This window comes from Nylanderia fulva, unplaced genomic scaffold (genome assembly GCF_048542155.1).
Source record: "Nylanderia fulva isolate GAGA-0341 unplaced genomic scaffold, ASM4854215v1 Scaffold3, whole genome shotgun sequence".
Lineage (NCBI taxonomy): Eukaryota > Metazoa > Arthropoda > Insecta > Hymenoptera > Formicidae > Nylanderia > Nylanderia fulva.
Genome location: NW_028190368.1, coordinates 6,920,528 through 6,940,350, shown reverse-complemented (window position 1 = coordinate 6,940,350; position 19,823 = coordinate 6,920,528). Strand labels below are relative to the sequence as shown.

At 32.1% G+C, this 19,823-nt stretch overlaps 5 protein-coding genes across 5 annotated transcripts; 2 read left to right on the top strand and 3 right to left on the bottom strand.

Annotated features, from left to right (window-relative positions):
* Window positions 1-491: 491 nt before the first annotated feature.
* Window positions 492-6,317, bottom strand: LOC114933524 (uncharacterized). The gene is made up of 4 exons (XM_029306152.2): window positions 5,727-6,317; window positions 5,131-5,286; window positions 1,860-1,963; window positions 492-1,713 (listed from the first exon to the last, which is right to left on the bottom strand). The coding sequence occupies exons 1-4, from the start codon at window positions 6,121-6,123 to the stop codon at window positions 1,417-1,419; spliced, it is 954 nt and encodes a 317-aa protein (XP_029161985.2). The 5' UTR covers window positions 6,124-6,317; the 3' UTR covers window positions 492-1,416.
* Window positions 6,318-10,337: 4,020 nt separating this feature from the next.
* Window positions 10,338-12,605, top strand: LOC114933541 (uncharacterized). The gene is made up of 6 exons (XM_029306171.2): window positions 10,338-10,636; window positions 10,732-10,926; window positions 11,376-11,539; window positions 11,593-11,858; window positions 11,997-12,235; window positions 12,401-12,605. The coding sequence occupies exons 1-6, from the start codon at window positions 10,338-10,340 to the stop codon at window positions 12,573-12,575; spliced, it is 1,338 nt and encodes a 445-aa protein (XP_029162004.2). The 3' UTR covers window positions 12,576-12,605.
* Window positions 12,606-12,795: 190 nt separating this feature from the next.
* Window positions 12,796-14,212, bottom strand: LOC146722590 (carbonic anhydrase 1). Its single transcript, XM_085484392.1, has 6 exons — window positions 14,197-14,212; window positions 13,929-14,111; window positions 13,710-13,851; window positions 13,522-13,627; window positions 13,090-13,314; window positions 12,796-12,990 (listed from the first exon to the last, which is right to left on the bottom strand). Exons 1-6 carry the CDS (start codon window positions 14,210-14,212, stop codon window positions 12,796-12,798), a joined length of 867 nt encoding a protein of 288 aa, XP_085340518.1.
* Window positions 14,213-14,528: 316 nt separating this feature from the next.
* On the top strand, window positions 14,529-16,436 carry LOC114933505 (MYCBP-associated protein). The gene has a single exon (XM_029306128.1). It carries the CDS (start codon window positions 14,529-14,531, stop codon window positions 16,434-16,436), a length of 1,908 nt encoding a protein of 635 aa, XP_029161961.1.
* A 1,058-nt stretch (window positions 16,437-17,494) lies between these two features.
* Window positions 17,495-17,986, bottom strand: LOC114933550 (carbonic anhydrase-related protein-like). The gene is made up of 3 exons (XM_085484391.1): window positions 17,962-17,986; window positions 17,723-17,857; window positions 17,495-17,643 (listed from the first exon to the last, which is right to left on the bottom strand). The coding sequence occupies exons 1-3, from the start codon at window positions 17,984-17,986 to the stop codon at window positions 17,495-17,497; spliced, it is 309 nt and encodes a 102-aa protein (XP_085340517.1).
* Window positions 17,987-19,823: the final 1,837 nt, after the last annotated feature.

Below are 19,823 nucleotides of genomic sequence, written 5' to 3'. Positions count from 1 at the left end.
CTCGTTTCATAAAGTTTGCGAGAAAGCTAAGGCTCGCTTTATGGTTATTAAAAAAAAAAAAAGACATTGTTGAAATTTCAAGCAAATAGTACAAGTATTATGGTATTTCTTAAAGATCTTCAATGAAGAAAAAAATAGTTTGTCAAATGTTATTTATTTAATTGCTTAATTTAATAAATACTATTAGAGGTAAAACATTGAATTAAAAATGCAATCGAAAATTGAGGATATATAGTTGGTTTTGATAATAGTGAAAAATAAAGTAACTACAAAAGTTTTTATACAAAAAGAAATCATAGAAAAAAATATATTGTATGTTCAACTTTAGTTTTTTGCTCGTGTAAGAAATACAAAATTCTTTGATTACAAATATTTTTGTATGAAATGTGCAAAAATGTTTCACATGTAGATTTTTGCTCTCTTATATTATATATTAGCAAGTTTTCAAGTTTCACTCCAAGAATGCTCGAAACTTCAACAGGGTGGAAAAAAGTAGACACGAGACATCAGGCGCTCCGTCTATATCAACGTCACATTTCCATATCGTTTTCATATTATTTTCACATGTTGCTTATACATAGCATTTCCGTGCGGCCATTTGTGTCGCTTCCGCGTCACTTGCACATAAATGTCACTTGAATACAATCTTATCTTGCCGCTGCCGGAAACATGAAAAATCACGAATAAACTTGTCAGAGTTCGTCTATTTTTCACACAACTCTTGTAGATATTACATAAATCTATAATCATCATATTTTATATACGATATAGATATAATCTCTGCCTGAAAAGCGTATTGTAGTTTGAAATGTCTTCAAATCCCTTAATTATTATTGGAATAAAATCTCTTATTCAAAACAATTGAATAAGTACAGGAGTCATCTATTTTTCATGTGATCTTCGTGAACATTACATGAATCTGTAGTAATAGCATTTTATATACAGCAAAGATAAATCAATCTAAAAGCTCTAGAAATCAAAAGGATAATTTAAAATTGCTTTACATCGCATTTGAAAATAATTTCATTTCGTTACCATTACAAATGTGAAAAATTAAAAATAAATTAGAACTTCTACTTTGAACGAAACATTAGCAGGTAGAACGCAAATGTACAACCATATATTTTATGTACAATAAACAGAATCGATTTTACAGAGACGTATCGTAATAGAAAAAAGTTGCTTCACAATTTGCGAGAGTCTATATAAAATTATACGAATGATATCTTATAATAGTGTCCAAATTTATATTAGATAAAAATCTTTGTATAATAAAACATAAACACGTAATAATATAAAAACATAAAAAAAGAGGAAGAAAACACTCGAAAAATTTGCAATGGCCAACGGAAGGTCTTATTGCACTTCGCGGTCGCCCGGTCGACAATCGACCAAGTAGTTCGAGTCGGCGCTATGTCAGACCGTATCTGAAGACGATACGATGGCTCGAGTCGGCAAGCTAGAATTCGCGTCATCCGACAACGAGCTTCCAAACATCAAAGGTGCCGCGTAATACGGCAATAGAGGGTACTTGGTGGTCGGGAAATACGTAGGTGGAAAAAGTCCCTGCCTCTGAGCGATCTTTAGACGCGATGTCAACTGCTTCTTCCACTTCGTGCGGCGATTCTGAAACCACGTCTTGATCTGCACCTCAGTGAGATTTAGACACTTGGACAGCTCCATACGCTTGCTCACGCTGAGATATTTATCGATCTATGAAGAAATAAATATGAAGAAATCTGTGAAAAACTAATACAAATATTCGCCATCATACATATGTATAAAGGAAATGCTGTACGAAAAAGACTACAAAATAATGTCGCATATAAAGGAAAGGAAGGGCGCAGAAAGAACTATACCTTAAATTCTGCTTCGAGTCTTTCCAATTGTTTCGCACTGTAAGCTTGACGAGGTTTTCGATCGATACCCGGTTTCCTCGATCTTCTACCGCTCGGTTTCGGTGCTGCAAAAATCATCAATTTTTTTCATATCACTGTTGTTAATTGCGTCATATGATTAGGACTGCCGCAACTATGTAGTCACTGCTAATTACATGAGAACCCTCTTAAAATCTCTGACAGTTTATGACATTCTGGAGATTTATTGTTGCGATAATCAAAATTTAATATTCTAATCGCGCTTCTTAATTGCTCGGCTAACTTCGCCAGTCCGGGTCCGGACTCAATTACCACCTTCTTACGATTTCGAGGCATCATTCGAATCCTGTGTAAAATTACAGAACGTGTCTAAAATGTGTGAGACTGTTTGCAGAATGTGTGACATTCTGTTGTCAATACCATCGAGACGAAGTGGCAACGAGCTACGCAAACAATTTATGACGGAGAACGTTTGAATGCGATTATCACCGTAGTGCAAAGAAGTAATACACATTTTTTTGACAAGCAGACGAAACATTATAACGTAATTAGTCGCACTAGAACAATATCGTGATTGTTAATCACGTCGACAAATATCCGCGTGTAGTTGCGCTAGAATACAAATACCGAAAGCACAATAAGAATAACTTTTCAGATTAACACTAACACTTTGATACTATAAAAAATAAATCAAATTAAATAAATCTATATATATATATATAATTTTCTTCTCTTTTCTATCTAATATAATTTTCGAATTATAAAAATATAGAAATATTAGAAAGGGAATTATTATATTATTTGTTTATTCGAAACAATAATATACAAAGAAAAAGAGAAAAAGAGAAGGCGAAAAAAAAACAAAAGAAATAGAAATAAAAAAGCTAAAGAAAAGGAAAAATATTTATTAAAATTTTTTTCTTATTTTACACAAAATAATCTTTAATATAAAATTAAATACTTTTTTTTATCAACGACACTTTTATGGTTTTTATGTAGAAGTATACATATATATATAAAATATATATAATTCGATAACGTTACATTGCAGATATGAAAGTTTGCTAAAATGCAATGTTAAATTTTTTTAAATTATTAATAATTTTATTAATATTAATAGTGTCAGTCTTTCTTTTCTCTCGTATTGTTTGTTCACGTTAATCTCTGAAAATAGCATTGGCTCGTTTAACAAAAAAATTCTCAAGATCGCGATGTTTCCACATAGAAATAGAAATTTTTTGCTTTTTCTTCGTGTTTAATCACCAGTTAGCCAGGCGGCCCTTACATGACAAGTCAACAAATAGATGTCGCGTATTTATATAAGAAAGACCTTTGTGTTTTTACTGAACCCTTTTAGCCTATGACTACGCAGAACGGCACAGTTTTATTAGTTAAAATGTTAGCGACGTGAAAATTGTGGGTTTATCTCAAATCAAATAAATTTATCGTATTTTCAATATATCTACAAAAGTGCAATTCAATTTTTTCTAGCACATATTTTTCATATCTATTTACAATATATCGACACGTTTTATTTGTAACAATACGTTAACTATTGTGCAAATTCGTAATCTTGCAAGTAGATTTTAAAGACTTAAAATGTTAATTCGATATATGCTCTGTAAATAATATTCAAGAAGCACGTGTTTTTTAACTATACAGTGTAAAATATTTGTTTGTCTAATATTTTATTAGAAGATAACACGATTATTAAATACGATAAAATCAATAAAGTTTAGTTAGTAAAGATCGCATATATAAGAGCCGTTTTATTATGTAAATTAAATCATTATAAAATAGATATTTAATTGTAAATTAATAGAATACAAATCGTACGAATAAAAAATGATTACATTTCTTAGAAATCGAAAGAGACTAGTAGTGACCGAAAAGGAGAATGCCTACAATGACGAAGAAGAAGAACCGGCGGGACCAAGATTTACGAGTGTACAGAGACATTTAACATCTTCGCGAAAGATAGTTAGACCAACGATGCTGATAAATGGGCTCCTAACAGTATGGCGGATAGTAGTCAGAAAGGGAGAAACAGTGATGGCGGATTTCAATTTTATCTCACAATCATAAAATATCGATTTTTTAGCTAAAGATTAACTCGTAGTTTTATGACATTACGGTAGTAACTCTTTTGCTCGTATACTCAGTGGCCCAGTTGTTGTATCCCTCCGTTTTTCGGCACGTTGCCGGCAAAATATTAAATACTTAGCCACGTAAAAATCAACTATTAATTGATTCGCATAATGTTTCATTCTTCTTGATTCTCAATTTGACACAATTTCCGTACTCTATCATTATTTTAAAAACTTTGTACGAATAAATATAATTTCTTTCAATATTCCGCCTAGTATTATAAATATAATATAGATAGAATTGTAGATTTTTGTAGTGTAAACTTGCAAAAGAGTACTACCGTAATGTCATAAAACTCGATTAACTCGTAGTTTTATGACATTACGGTAGTACTCTTTTGCAAGTTTACACTACAAAAATCTACAATTCTATCTATATTATATTTATAATACTAGGCGAAATATTGAAAGAAATTATATTTATTCGTACAAAGTTTTTAAAATAATGATAGAGTACGGAAATTGTGTCAAATTGAGAATCAAGAAGAATGAAACATTATGCGAATCAATTAATAGTTGATTTTTACGTGGCTAAATATTTAATATTTTGCCGGCAAGGTGCCGAAAAACAGAGAGATACAACAACTGGGCCACTGATGTGTACCTCGCGTGTCGAAAAGCTGTTATCGTAGGCGCCTCGTATAATATTCAATATTCGTTGAAGCCGAGAAAGAGGGTTGCCCACCTTACACCTCTCTCAGTATTGTTCGCGAAAATGGAATTACGGCGGTAAGTTATTACAAGTGGATAATAATTAGAGTCTTTTGTCGTCGCGAAAACATTCGTGCCTCTCACAACACAAAGAAAAATATATCTAGCATCATAACGATTTTCTTTACGCGTAAAAAATACTTGTAATATTTTTTTGTGGAGACAGAGCTGGAAAATATCCTCTCTAACATATCTGAATGCTTTCAACACCGAATAAATCAAAGATAAATTTGATGCGACATTATTTTTTTAAGACAATTTTTCTCTTTCTCTCTTTTTCTTTTTGTTTGAAGGTAACACTTTATCCTATAAAACTGCTTATATCAAGAATAAAAAAATAGATCTCTGATATAACTACGTAATAAACTAAATTTACTTTAAAGTTTTAAACTTACCTTGCAAGCCAAACAGTTGACCAGGTTTTGTTTGAGCAAACCAACTACTGTACAATAATGAGGCCGATGCAAGTGATGTCGCGGAATATGCCGAAGAGTCGGTTAAAGCACCTTCAGGATACGGGAATCCCGTATGAGTGTACACACCTTCTAGATCTATTAAATCATAAAATCCGTTTTTGAAAACAAAACTTTTTAAAACATTATAAATTTTTAAATAATTTATCGTAGAAAAATTATTTTTAAATTTAGAGAAATTATATGAAGAATATTATACATATATATTATCATATTTGTCCAACTTTGGATAGAATTTTAAAAGTAGATATAGAATAAATATTGTTAAATAATATTATAATAATATTATAATAAATATTATAATATTTAATTTTTTGTTGCTAAGAATTTAACATTTTGCTGTAACGTGTCAAAAAATGAAGGGATACAACAATTGAATTAGTGACATGTGTCTCTCGCACATATTGAAAATTATATATAATTAATAGAATATATATTTTTTCTCTTATCTTCTTTTAATGCATACATTTATATAAAAAAATTGACTGAATAATAGAACACGTATATTTATGACGTACCAGGACGTGTGGCTGGTATCGCTGTTGGCCTAACGAAATGTCTTTCAATCCTATCGTCCATTTCTTCGTGATCCTCTTCTTTATCACGAGAACTATCTAGTCTCGAAGATTGATCCCTCTTTTCATTTCTTCCAAGAATGCTGTCAATAGTGAAAGCACTGGACGCAGCGATAGGGGATGAATTTCTTCTTTCGGTTTGCTGTTTTTGAAACTCTCTGTAACCTTCGCAGCTGGAATCTGATACGTATTCGATAGATTCCCGATTGATCGGCGATCTGCCGTCTCGCTCATTAGCGTTCGAATAAACTTCGTTCTCATTTGAAAGCGAGCGCGTCCGACGAAGATCATAAACATCATTGTTCATTTTCTCGCAGAGTTCCATTTTATGATAAATCATCGATCTTGACTATGATCTCGATGTTATTCGTTAATATCCTTCGATAATCCTGTAATCTTATTGTTAATCCAATTTTGCGCACTTCACATTTGATATCGGTTTATCGAAACAATGCTTTCTTTTTTATGTTTATATTAAAAAAAATTACGGTTATTTATATGAATTGTTTAAAAAGATCTGAGATTGCTGTGCATCTTTCATTTCTATCTTTATTCAACGCCGCACGATGAAATCAGAAACGATTTTATATTTTTTAACATACCGGTAAAGTAGAATAAAATCTTGTAATTTTGATAAAAAAAAATATCTACTTGCGAATCAAAATCGCAGACAATTTTGCACGCGTTATCCTTTTGATCAATCACATCTGATCTCGTACTAATCTCCTTCCGAACTGTCCGAAAGCAAGTACTTCCGAAAGTATGACAAGTGGCACGTGTCTGTGGTCCAGAGAAGAACCTCCCAGCATCCCCACCAGTTTTCCACAGAAAGGTCATCCCGCGAGGCTGGAAGAATATCTCGCACGTCGGGATCTCCCCACTTACTATCTCGGAGTAGGGATCACAGAATCTCGCGGCAGTTTATGGTTGATTTCCTATTTTAAAACCATTATAGCTGTCAAATTTTATTCTATTATTTATAATATTTAATCTTTTTTTATTGGTCCGTTAAATACATGATTCACAAAATTGGCGACAAGATTTAATATAATAATATTGTTTTTATCATAATTTACAGAAATACATCAAGTGTTAAATACAAATAGAAACATATAAAAATATATATCCAAGATATGTAAGATTTCACATTTTTGAAACTCATGTATTATCGTATCTATTGATGATCGTTATTGATATTAGCACAGCTCTTATACACATATATGTACATAAAATATTAGAATATCTTCGTTTACATATATTGATATATATATATATATATTTATTCTATTTGCACAATTTCTATAAACTGTATCTTTTTCGACGTAATTTATGTTATACATTACATTGCTATTTTCATCGCAATATCGCACGTTCCCTATCAATACAGTATAATTTTGCAAATTCGCAGGACAGGTCTATTTCTTATATTATTATTTTATCGAGACATTTACGTGTTTTATCGTTTCTTTTAGAAAAAGTGCTTGAGTTCGACGATTTGGCTTGCGCACTAGGGTGAGTTTCTCCAGGGAGAAAGCGCTCAAAGGGGTTCAAAGGGTGGAATCTCGGATTGGTCCTAAACGCGCATGCTGCTCGCGCAGTGGCCGCCTTCTTTGACCCCTCTATCTCGGAGCTTTATACCAGTAAAACGATGGTCGTTCTCTTCTCTCTTTCCCGTTCACGCTTTAGCAATGGATAAACGCTTCTGCCACGCGAAGAACATCATGAAAAAGTACCGCAAAACACTTCTTCACGCGTTTAGCGAACTACGCGCAGTGGTTCTCACTATGCTCCAGAAAATATGCACTTCTTATTCATTACGTAGACATCAGATTATATCTCGTTGACGTAATGTCATATTGCGAATTCATCAGTAGAAATACGACAATAATTATAATAAATCATGTATGCGTGAAAAATCGATTTAAAATATATTTATCCGAACAATTTTTAATTTAATTTGTAAAAAAGACAATTTTTTAATGAATGAGAACGAGACAAATGCTCGATATTTTTGAGAAATATGAATTTAATGAAATAAAACCGATAGCGTCGCGTTTCGCAATGATTGGAGACTTTCAGCTTCCTACGTGGATGATAGCTCTTATCGAACCATATCGTGTTATTTCTGTTTACGAGCACAGTATGGCGGCCATTTTCGCGAATGCTGCGTCCATTAGTCTCCAGACTACTCGTGCCAATCTCAATGTTCATCCTCGCACACCGTAAATCCACTCGCTTCTGTGGCTAAAAGGACCAATGGCGATTGTGAGCCCTTTCTATTGCTCGGTTCCTCGTCATCGATCCTCACCCCGATCCACGTCTGAGTTATTTCGTCTTTGTGGAAGAACATATATCAAATATATATCTTTTTGTATACATTAGACACTTCAGCATGCAGTGTCGTATTCTGGAAACGTAGTCATTATTAAACTTTCCGCATAGAGACAGAGAGAGAGAGAGAGAGAGAGAGAGACTTGGATAATATAACTATTATATTGGAAATAATTTTAGAAACTTTATATATATATAAATATAAATTATACAATAATATAATAATTTAACAATTTAAAATAGTTGAGAGTATGTCATGTTATCTACCTACAAGGATTGTCTTTTGTATTTTAGGTATAGAAGAGAAAAAAAACTTAAACTTTTGAAAATAGAAACAGAGTACGCATCTTTAAAATTATGCAAAAATTCCATATACATATATTTAAATTAAAATGTGTATAATGCAGTTAATACATAATTTAAAAAAAATTTTTAATATAATCAAATCGATGGGAATTTTTTTAATTCTCGATGTGATTCACGAGCTGATTACTTTTGCACATTTAAGTCGCAAAATTTACGTTGCTTGTCTCGTGTCGCACACGCTTTTTTATATGCTGATTATATGCGGGGTTGAACATTTTACACGTACTTGTGACCGCGACAAATATTGAAACTTAAATACAGTGAAATGCGCTTAAGGCGCGTTGTTAGGTGCGAAGAGAGGAAGTAACGATATGGTCAACGCGCACGTTAATTTATGACCGAAGACATTACTTCCTGGAAACTAGCGTGAAGTTTAAACGTTACTTCTACATTTTCTGCGACAGTTAGATACCTTTTCCTGAAAATGATCTAAATTGCAAATTTGAATTTGCAAGAAATAAAAATTGTCTTTAATTAAATTCAGATTTTTTAAATTGGTTGCTCTCTCTCTCTCGATTTATTTGAAATATTAGCGTAAAAACAACACGCGATTATACTTACAATTTATTTGCGTTATACGTGCGATTCACCATTTGTAATGTTTCCATAGTGGCAACTATTCGTAAATGTTTCGAATAAACGATCCATTTGCTCGCTGCGAAGTTTACTCTCACGTTTGATGCACGCTGCGCCGGATAATTGAAACGATCAATCAAGCACCTGAGAAAAGGAGGGTAAACTCACGCGTGCACAAACTGCTCCATAGGTCGCGTTCACGCAAAAGGGGAAGTGCGCGATCACACCTCGACTGCGAGCGGTTAAAACCGCATTTTCGTTTACGTCATACTGAAAATAATATTTTATAGAAGCATTTCTTGCGTGTATGTTCAAAGTATCAAACTCGAAATACATGAAGAGAATTTTTCAACACATCATTTTACATCAAATTTGTCTATTTATCTATTTATCAAATTTATCTTCTTTCTGGTTTCTTCCCTCGAATATTTTAATAATATAGGATTCTTGAATAATTTTTTAAAAATATTTAAATTTCTCTATAACTCCTTATTTCAACGAATCATAAATAAATAATTTTTGTGTATACACTTTTATCTGATTTTGCGACCATGATACCATTAATAATCGCGTGAGAAACGTTTATTTCAGTCGGTAGGACGAGACGCAAGGATTCTTTCGAAACTGCGCGATTAATTTTCAGTAAGCTCGGCGTATAACTGGCCGCTTTTGGTGTGTGTACAGATATAGCCACTCTCGCGAGATATTAGACAGGTGAGCGCGTTCCCAGGGGAACAAAGGTCCCATTACCCTGTCTTACCACCTCGACCCGGGCGGACGTTCCGCCAGACCCTTCGCTCTTGAAACATTCATAAGAGCGTTGTAAGTGGTTTTTAATAAACGTATTTAATCATGAGTGTCGGATTACGCGTAAATCGGTGGGCGCTATCACCACAATCGAGGGGGATTAGTCATGAATCTAAACAGATGTTCGAACAACCCGCTTTTAGCAGGTATGCGGGTGTTCTTTCGATTTTTATGCCAGTAAGTTTATTCATTTTTTTATATGTCTCTATATTTTCGATTAATCAATTTATTAAATGCTATTTTGTTAACTATTGAATATTCAAACTGAAAAATTATTAATAACTAAATTTACATGCGCATGATATTTTTTTGCGGATATATAAAACTGTAAATCAAACTGTAGCAAATCTAAGAGACATTACGGTTAAAGCAATTATTCCAAGCAAACGAGACAATGATTACGTGAGCGTGTCGTCTTCTCGTCAGTCACAGTTGTCCTCGTGTTTCAGCAACAACTCTCGTGGCACAACTGAAATGGCATTAAAAATTTTGTCAGAATACTGTGAAAAACGCTTATTACGAATATATACATTTTATATATTTTTATATTTCTTCGTAATTTGTTTCTTTTTAATTGCGACATCGGCGCAGGAATGCTTTGACGATGGCAATGAATTTTGTATCAATCAAGATGATATACTTTCTGTGGATCTTTTACCTGGTTCGTTTTTGTTTAATGATCAATATCAAAACAATAATGTTTCCAAGTCAGTGACAAATGAAACCGTGGATGGATCTTACAATAAAGCGTTAAATCAAATGGATTATCATAGGTAAGAATTTGAAATAATTTGGTCAAAAAGTTAACAAAGTAAAAATTATGTTATGTTTAATTAATCACCTATAATTAATTGTTATATAAAATTAGAAAAAGAATGAATGAGTATCTTTGTCACGGTTATATGGCGGAAGAAATCTTCAAGGAAGTGAGCACTCCTAGAGTGAAACGACGTCCTGAATCTTTGCCACACGATAACGTACATAACTTTATAGACAATGTTACAATACACGATAAACTTTTGGCGGACGAAGGAAGTTCGAAGTATAAAAATTGGCTTCAAAGGTAATATTAAGAATTTAAAAAATTTTTTTAATAGTCTACACAACTATATCAATTATAAAAAATTAACCAATATTTTATCTCAACTATATTATAACAATTAATATTCATAGTTTTACATTACAAACGGCAAATTTATTAAATATATTTTATTCATAAAATATTTTGTTACAAACTTTTCATTAATTAAGATTTATTTTTCTTTAACAAATATTTAGACTTTTTAATTTTTAATATAAAATAGTTTTAAAAATTAAACTTTTATTAAACTTTAATTAAAACCTCATTAAAATTTAATTAAAAATATTTTTAAGACATGAATACTATATAATATATTATAGAGATATCTTGATTATAAAAAATTACAATTATTTATTAATATTCTGGTGTATTCTACAAAATACTATACAGTAATATAAAAATCTATCCAAATTTGACTTATTTTAAAACAGAACGACAACGTTAGATGATATCTATCGACACTATGCACCCCATAAAAAATTAAAAAAGAAACAGGATGTCCGGGAAGATGACATTGATGAGTTCGATGGTGATGTGACAGGATTCGCGATGCAAGCTCCTGCAAAAATGGGTTTCTACAGACCATCTCATGAAGGTATAAATTCCAGAAGCTATTGCGCATTTGATATTTATATATTTCATGAATAGGTGACAGGTCGTCGTCGTCGTCGGAGCATTCTTACCATTATGGACCTACATTCGGTCACCATCATAGCGACTATGGACACCATAGCGATCATTTCTTTCCATCGATCCACGAGGAATACTATTACGGACATGATGAAGAAGATCATAAGCCCTCCTATTCCAAGGGAAAGGAGCTTTCGATCAAAGATTTTTTCGAAATCGCGCTCACCGCACTTGCATTCTTAGCTTTCGGTCTGTTTATCATTCATCTGCTGCTAAATGCCACGGTATTAAGACTATCTCGTGTGAAAAATATTTGTCAATTATTTCAAAAGTGTTTTTATTTCAATGAAAATGTTTATTAAAAGGATGTTCACACGATTTTTTGATGATACATTTTGACACGAATGTTTCTTACATCATAGAGCAACAGTGGCATGATGATGACTACTAGACGTGCCAAGAGAAACGCACTTCCTCTTTCTTTATCCTCCACTAGCAACGAGGATTTGAATGACCTATCTTATCGCGTTCTAAGATCCATCGAAGCAATTATGATCGCCGAAGAAGACTCTGGCAATTGTCTGCGCAGAATATTGTGCGAAGAAAATCAATATTCGAAGGAAACCAACGACGGTCGTAGAATTTGGGTTCCCGTTTGGAGGTAATAAAGTATAACGGCAATTATCAGTGGATTTCGAAAAACAAAATAAGATAGAAATTTACCATCGAATCTCGCAAATTAATCAACGCAGTTATCATATCAATGGTCGGCGAAGTATTTGAAGTTGTTTCTCGAAACCGATAATGTTGAGATTCTTCTTTCCAGCTTGGGCATGAGTTGGTTATCAGGCAGAGTTCTACATAGGACTCCATGGTCGGCAATGTTGGATTCTGTGAAAGCATCCATTCTAGGCTTGGGCGGAATAGATTGTGCCTCTTTTTACCCAGGATGTGATCTCGAGAAAGAAAGGATTGAAAGACGTCGCAGGAGAAAGAAATAAAAATATGAACGATGTTTTGCAAGATTTTACAAAGCTAAAAATAAAAATATATTATGAGGGATCTTGCACTCTATATTTATAAATAATTACAATAACGATTCTATAAATAATATATGTTTTCTCTTTTACAATAATATATATATATATATATATATATATATATATATATATATTATAATTATATAGCACAACATAGTATTTATCAGTATTTAGTAATTTATTATTGTTTATCGTCGACGTCGTCTTGAGTAATACATGAATCATGAGAATTACGTGGAATGCGTAAAAGTGTAGCATACATAGATCCACTAGGACATACGTGGAAAACGTTTCTATCACCTCTGTCTTTCAATGGTTGACAATTTGTCAAAATTGGCATATTACGTTCATCATATAGTGTGCGAAATTCCGCGACCTTAAAAAATAAAACCAATTTTACTATAAGATTAATTACATGACAAGACTGATTATATGGCGATTTTATTTATTAATCGTTGATTGTCAATCCGCTTACTTGCTCGATGGATATTCCCAATGGTTCTCTGCTTATTAGCCAAAGTATGCTATTTTTTATATTTGTCATCGTTATGGAGCCCCAATAAATGAAGTAATCACGTTGAAAGCATCGCATAATGTTCGTTATGGAAAAAGGCATTAAACGGACGGAAGATCGAGCCGTTTGGACGAAAGATAATGCTTTTATGATATCATTCAAAAGTGGATTAGGAGATACCTGAAGCTATATATAATATTATTATTCCTCTGCTCTCTCAAAACTATACATATATTATTTTTATTATATAAACAGCTATTTCTGTACTAATTTTAAAATGTAAAAGAAAATAACACTTACAGAAAATAGTTTAATACAAAATTTGTATTATATATTATACAAACATTATATATAATTAAATGTTTTTTGAATATAAAAATGTTTTTTTAATACCTGAAAAAAATATACTAAAATAGTAACTCCACCATTTTGACGAAGAGCCGCTACTTGAGTCTCATAATCACTTTTATAATGCACCGCGTGCAGCTCCATTGGCATGCTATATTGACAAGTGTGTTTAAATAAAATAATTTAATAAGTAATTCACTAAGTAAGTCACTAACTGACGGTAAAAGTAAAACCTTCCACCGTCGACATGGTGTCCGCTACCGTCCATATCGGTTTTACCCCAATGAAAATGGAGCTGCGAAAAGATATAATTACCGACGAAAGGACCGCCACACAAATACGGCTCTTCTGCATGCCATGTTGCGCTAAGAATCACTATTAACAATAAATATAATTGCAATATCTTTCTAGAAATAATTCGATACATAAACAAATCGAGCTGTAAACCTAACCAGTATAGCCGGTGTTGGTAAGCTTCACTTTCTTCGGCGTGACATTGTAATTGAACCATTGTATAGGATTAAGTTTCACAATTTTCATGTAACTGATATTCAAATTAATTGGTGATTCTAGCTTGCCATCGGTTTTAGCTAATTGTTGTATGAAACTAACCGTTTCATTGCTATCGTCAATATCTAAAAAATACAGAAAGAGATATTTGACAATAAAAATATTTTAATTGTATAAAAGAAATATCATTTCAATTTATATATATCAAACCTGTTGAAGAACTCATGCCAATATATTATATTACCGTATGTCATTAATTGATAACTTTTTATGCAGTCTATGCCTAAGCTTAAAACATAATCATAATATATCGACTTTGCTCACACTTCAATCCATCAATATTATTCATGTCATCGATAATAAGTATCATCAAGTACTTTTTGTGTATACTTTAAAATTAAAACGAAATAATTTGTATGAAGAGAAAAGAAATATGTAATATTTATAGTTGAGAATAATATACCAAAAATAAGATAATTTGTTTAGATTCTCATTAATGTATGAGAATAAAATCGGATGTAAAATAATACATGCTGTTACAAATGGACTTTGCGCGGAAAATCGGTAAATCTAACGAGCCTCGAGTCTGGAAAAGGACTCGTCAACCACTTATAAAGACCAAGGATGTCCTCTTTTCTGAGAATATATTAGTTTCTGAAGATCGTCGTTTTGTAAATTGGAAAAAGTGGCTCGCCGATCGAAAGAAGCAAAATCGTCGCATCGAGGCTGTTACCGGTCGCTCGCAAGTCGATCAACTGCAAAGTTCCTCGGATAGATTTCGCGCTTTTGTCGAGATGAAAAATTTAATGGAGAACGCGGCTATACCGGTACCTATAATCGGCGATAAATATCGCGGTGGTCCGGAATTTTGGCGAACGCCCGAATTTTTGCCGGATCGCGACGCTTGTCACTTACCCAAAATATCTTTGGCTCCAACTAGAAAAGACCTAAATCTTCCTCTTGATTTAATGCACGTTGGATTGCCGGATTTAATAGCGAAGGAGCGAGATCTTACCGCGTTGAAAACCAAGGAAGAATCCTGGAAACGTAACGAATATCTGAAGACGCGTAAACTCGAGCTGGCTGAGGAAATCGCATTGTTGTTACCGAAAGAACCGGAAACAGCAGCGTTGATCGTTCAAGGACACGCCTTTCGAAAGAAGAAAAAAAGAAAACCACTATTACGAATTCCCCCGATAACTATCACGGAGCCCGATGATGATGAGGAGTCACGCGAAGATGCTGATCAGACGGTAATCCTGAAGATCCAAGAATGTGAATTCATCTGGCGAAAATCTCTCTTCGAGCCGGTGGACACCGATCCCATCACGTGGTCTCTAATTTTCGCGAGTGAGATTGATGAGTTAGTCGAAAAAGAAATAGTCCTCGAGAACAAAGGAACCCGTGTTATCGTATATCATTGGCGAGATTCACCCTTTCGATCGAACAGTGTATCTTGCGAGATACGCGGCAGTCCATTCTTCTTTAACAAAACGAAAGGTCTGATACTTCCTGGGCAGATCGTAAAAATCAAAATATGGTTTCGATCGAGAACACGAGCAGTCTTCACTGAATCCTGGCGATTCGTCACAGAACCGAAATTGAGTCCCTCGACATTCATATTTCGTTTCTGGGGCTCAGCAAGCGACAGTCGGAGCACAGAACTGATCGATCATCGAGCGATTGACGAACATTTGGATCGTCGCATTTGTGATTCGACGATACGCTCGATCGTCGAGGAAATTTTGACCAACGTAGAAAATTACGAATTACCAGAGCCTGCTTACAAGACATTACTTTCGCAAGGCGACCTCTTTACCACTCTAAATCCTTGTTATTATTATCATCCAAGTATTGTGATGCAATTGCAGAAAATGTTTTGCGACGTTATTAATAAAAATTCGTCGTCCTGGAACTTGTCGCTGAATACTCTGCGAGATATGCTTTTACAAGTAGAGGATACAAATGATAAATGCGACATGCTCGCCCGGTTCAACGATCTTTGCAAGCAAAGTCTCAGACCCAGTTTGATAGAATTTGATTTCGCTCGTAAGAATAAATATGACGTTGTGTATAATATCTTATGCGCTTTCGCGAATCGTTTTGAAGATGAGAGTGAACTCGTGAAAAAGAACAGTTTAATACGAGAAGAGTCTACAATAAAAATAGACCAACAAGAATCAATGCTTTTGTCACAAAGATCCAATAAAAATCTCTTCCATAGAGAAAAGTCAATCGATCAAATAGAAACGTTAGTGCAGGAAGGAAAGGAAAGTTACGATTTAAATTTACAACCTTATAGAGAAATCTTTTTTATTCGTATATATAAAGCTTTGGAAGAAGCAATAGAACGAGCTTGCGCCAGTATCGATTCTTTTAATAAGCTTAATGAGTTTAAGGAGCACAAATATAACGCAGATAATAATTTTCACAATGTAGAAATAATATAAATTAACAAATTTAATAAATATAAAATATTAATTTAATATTATATTTTTATAATGAATTAATAGATTATTACATATTATTGTGTAAGTTCGAAACTTTGAAGATTTTTTCAGCTAGTTTGTTGTATAAAGTTATAAATATATTATAAAATGTTATAAAAAGTTAAACATTTTTTAAATTTAATGTAATTCATTACATTAAAGGGAAGATATAAATTTTTAAGAGATGGCTAGAAATATGCGTCGTCCTCGTAAAAGTTGAACATCTCTCCAATTCGATTTTATGAATTCACCTTTCTTATTCTTCAGCTTTCGAAATTCATTAAGCTGTAAAATTTATTAATACATTTTTATAGATGTGTCTATTTTTATATTAAAAAAAAGCTTTTATTATAAGTCTACTAATATTAATTTTTTTTTTTCAAATATCGATCAATTATAATTATTTTACAAAACTTATTGTTAAATGAATATTTAGCTTTATATTTTACACTTACTTGGTGAGATTGAATAGGAATAATAACTGGAAATACGATCCACGTAACACATTCCCAATAAGGTTCCTCTGTTTTGGATCCTTGATAAGTATAATAACTTGAACAATTTGTTGCTATTCGCATCCAAGATAAAGAGTCTAAAAATTAAAAAAGTATAGCATCAGGTTTAAAATAATAATAATATAATACATAATACATTTTTTTATTCTTCAAATATTAACTTGGTGGAATATTTATTTCTGAGCCAGCATTTTGAATGTATTGCAAATTTTCAGAGATTCTATCAAACTTGACATTATTGCATTGACAAGACTGAACCTGTAAGACAAGTTTATTAATAGCACGTGAAACATGAGAGATATAATTACATATTAATAATTATACCAAAAATAAAAAAGCCAGCACGCAAAGACCATCTCGGTGTTTTAAGCATTCTTCAAAAGTGAGATATTTCCGGTTCCAATGTATTACGTGACATTCCATGGAAAACCTACGTTTATTTACATAAGATTTTTACGAACAATAATTTGTCAATTTTTATAATCACGGTTAAATATTACATTCTTACCAAGTACCATTGATCGTGTGTTCAGCACCCCTACAATTATCCTCGCCCCAATGAAAGTGAGCATTGTAAAATTCGTACTCATCATTTAAGAGCGGGCCTCCAGATATTGTTGATGGAATTCTATCACCGCTCAAAAAAATTTTCGCTAATAAGCAAGGATTTTTATACTCAATTGTATTTTACAAGACCATAACAAAATGTACGTGTGAAACAAATTAAGTCACCTGTATTGCCGTCGTTAAATAAAGTGGCAATTCCATCTTTTAACCAATGACCATTTAAGATTAACGGTGGAAATCTCTTAGGTTGTACAATTTTGTCAATTAAATCGATCGGTGATTGACCATTTTTTTGTAAATCTTAAAAAGAAGTATAATATATAACGTACAATTTAAAAATTATAAAGTACAGTACATATAACCTTCTAAGATCATGTCATTATCTCCTATATTTCTTTACTTACCTATAACTTTTGTAGAATTCGTCATTATTGTATAGTAATTAAGAATTATTTAGTCATATATAACTACAAAATATTTTTTGTACAAAATATAAATGCATTTTAAAATTATACGTTTTATTTAGTTACATTTTATAATTTAACATCTTTGAAGTTAGTTAATTAATACAAATTACAAAATCTCGAAATCTTAACACAAAGATGTTTTAAATATATTTACAGATATTGAGTGCATTATTTTTTATATGCATATACCTTTATTTATATTTTATAATCAGATAAACATACGTAATGAAAAAGGAATCTTTTTTAAAATAAATTTTTTATATATTTCGTGTAATAATTTCTTTGATAGATAGATAATAATATTTTTGACAGTTTAAATATTATATTACATGGACATCACTCATTTGTGGCAAAGAAAATTCTTCTGCCCCGAAGAAGGTGTTGTGATCTATAATTTCTTACTATACGTTCAAATTTATGATTGTAAAGATCTCGAAATGCTTCTATCTGTTGATAAATAAATTGTATAAATTAATAATTTATTTATACACAACTACAGTATATGTGTATATAATTTTCAATGTTTGATAAGTTTCGAATACTTGATTGGAAGATATTCTTATCGCGTTCGGCACAATTATCCACGTAACGCATTCATTATACGGAGGAAAAGTGAGGGACCCTGAATAAGTGTAATATCCAGACCACATGCATGCGTGCATCATCCAACGTAAACAATCTATAACATGTGATTTCATAATTAATTAACAAGTATTAATATGTATTATAATTTCGAAATTTTCATTTATGGAAATTGAAAAATATATGCTATCGAAAGTATATTATAAAAGGAATAAAAATATAAAAATTTGCCAAATTTTTTAAAAAATATTAAAATATGAGAAAAAAACTGCTTTATATTACGCAATCTATTAGTCTACAATTGATCAATTTGATATATTGATTAAAGAGATTGTGACAAATTGTAGGATTACCAGGTGTAATATTCACGCTGCTATTCGGTCGTTTTATTTTCACGAGTTTATCGGTAATTGGAGCAAATGCAGGATTATCCGGAAGTTCAGAACAGCCAACGACCTTTTTTATTACAAATGTACATATACATATTTCTTATAAATATATCATTTATATTTTATAAATGCAGTGCGATAACCCAATAAAACAATTATTATCGAGTGATCGGCAATTTATCTCGAAAATAAGAATATTGATATTTACTTAATTATTTATCTTCGCACTATTATACCTGCATTATTATACCTGCATGAGATAAGAGACTATTGCAATTCCATCAGATTTATCGTAGCATTTTTCTATCGATCCGTAACGCGTATTCCAATGCATAACTTGTGCCTCCATTGAATACCTTATTAAACACATATCATTTAAAAATTATATTAATTAATATTAATTGAATAATAGTAAATTCATGAAAGCTGAAATGATATTTTTTTATTCTTTCATATAGTTATTAATTTTTAACATTAAATAGTCCTCTATCTAACCAAATGTTGTCGATAGAATGTTCTGCGCCCCGACAATTAGACGGACCCCAGCGAAATTGTACGTTTATAAACTGAAATTCTTCATCTTTCAAAGGACCGCCGCGCATTATCGGCATATTTCTATTCGTCAGCTCGAGATTAACTATAAATTAATAAAAAATTATTAAATTAAATTTTATAAATTATATATTTTATAGCAATTCTTAACTTTGCACTAAATATAAAAAAATAACCTGTTTGGCCGGTGTTAGTAAGCATTGCTGTACCAACGTTTGAACAATAATTGGTCAAAAGCAATGCAGGATATTTATTAGTCCACACGTTGACGCGACT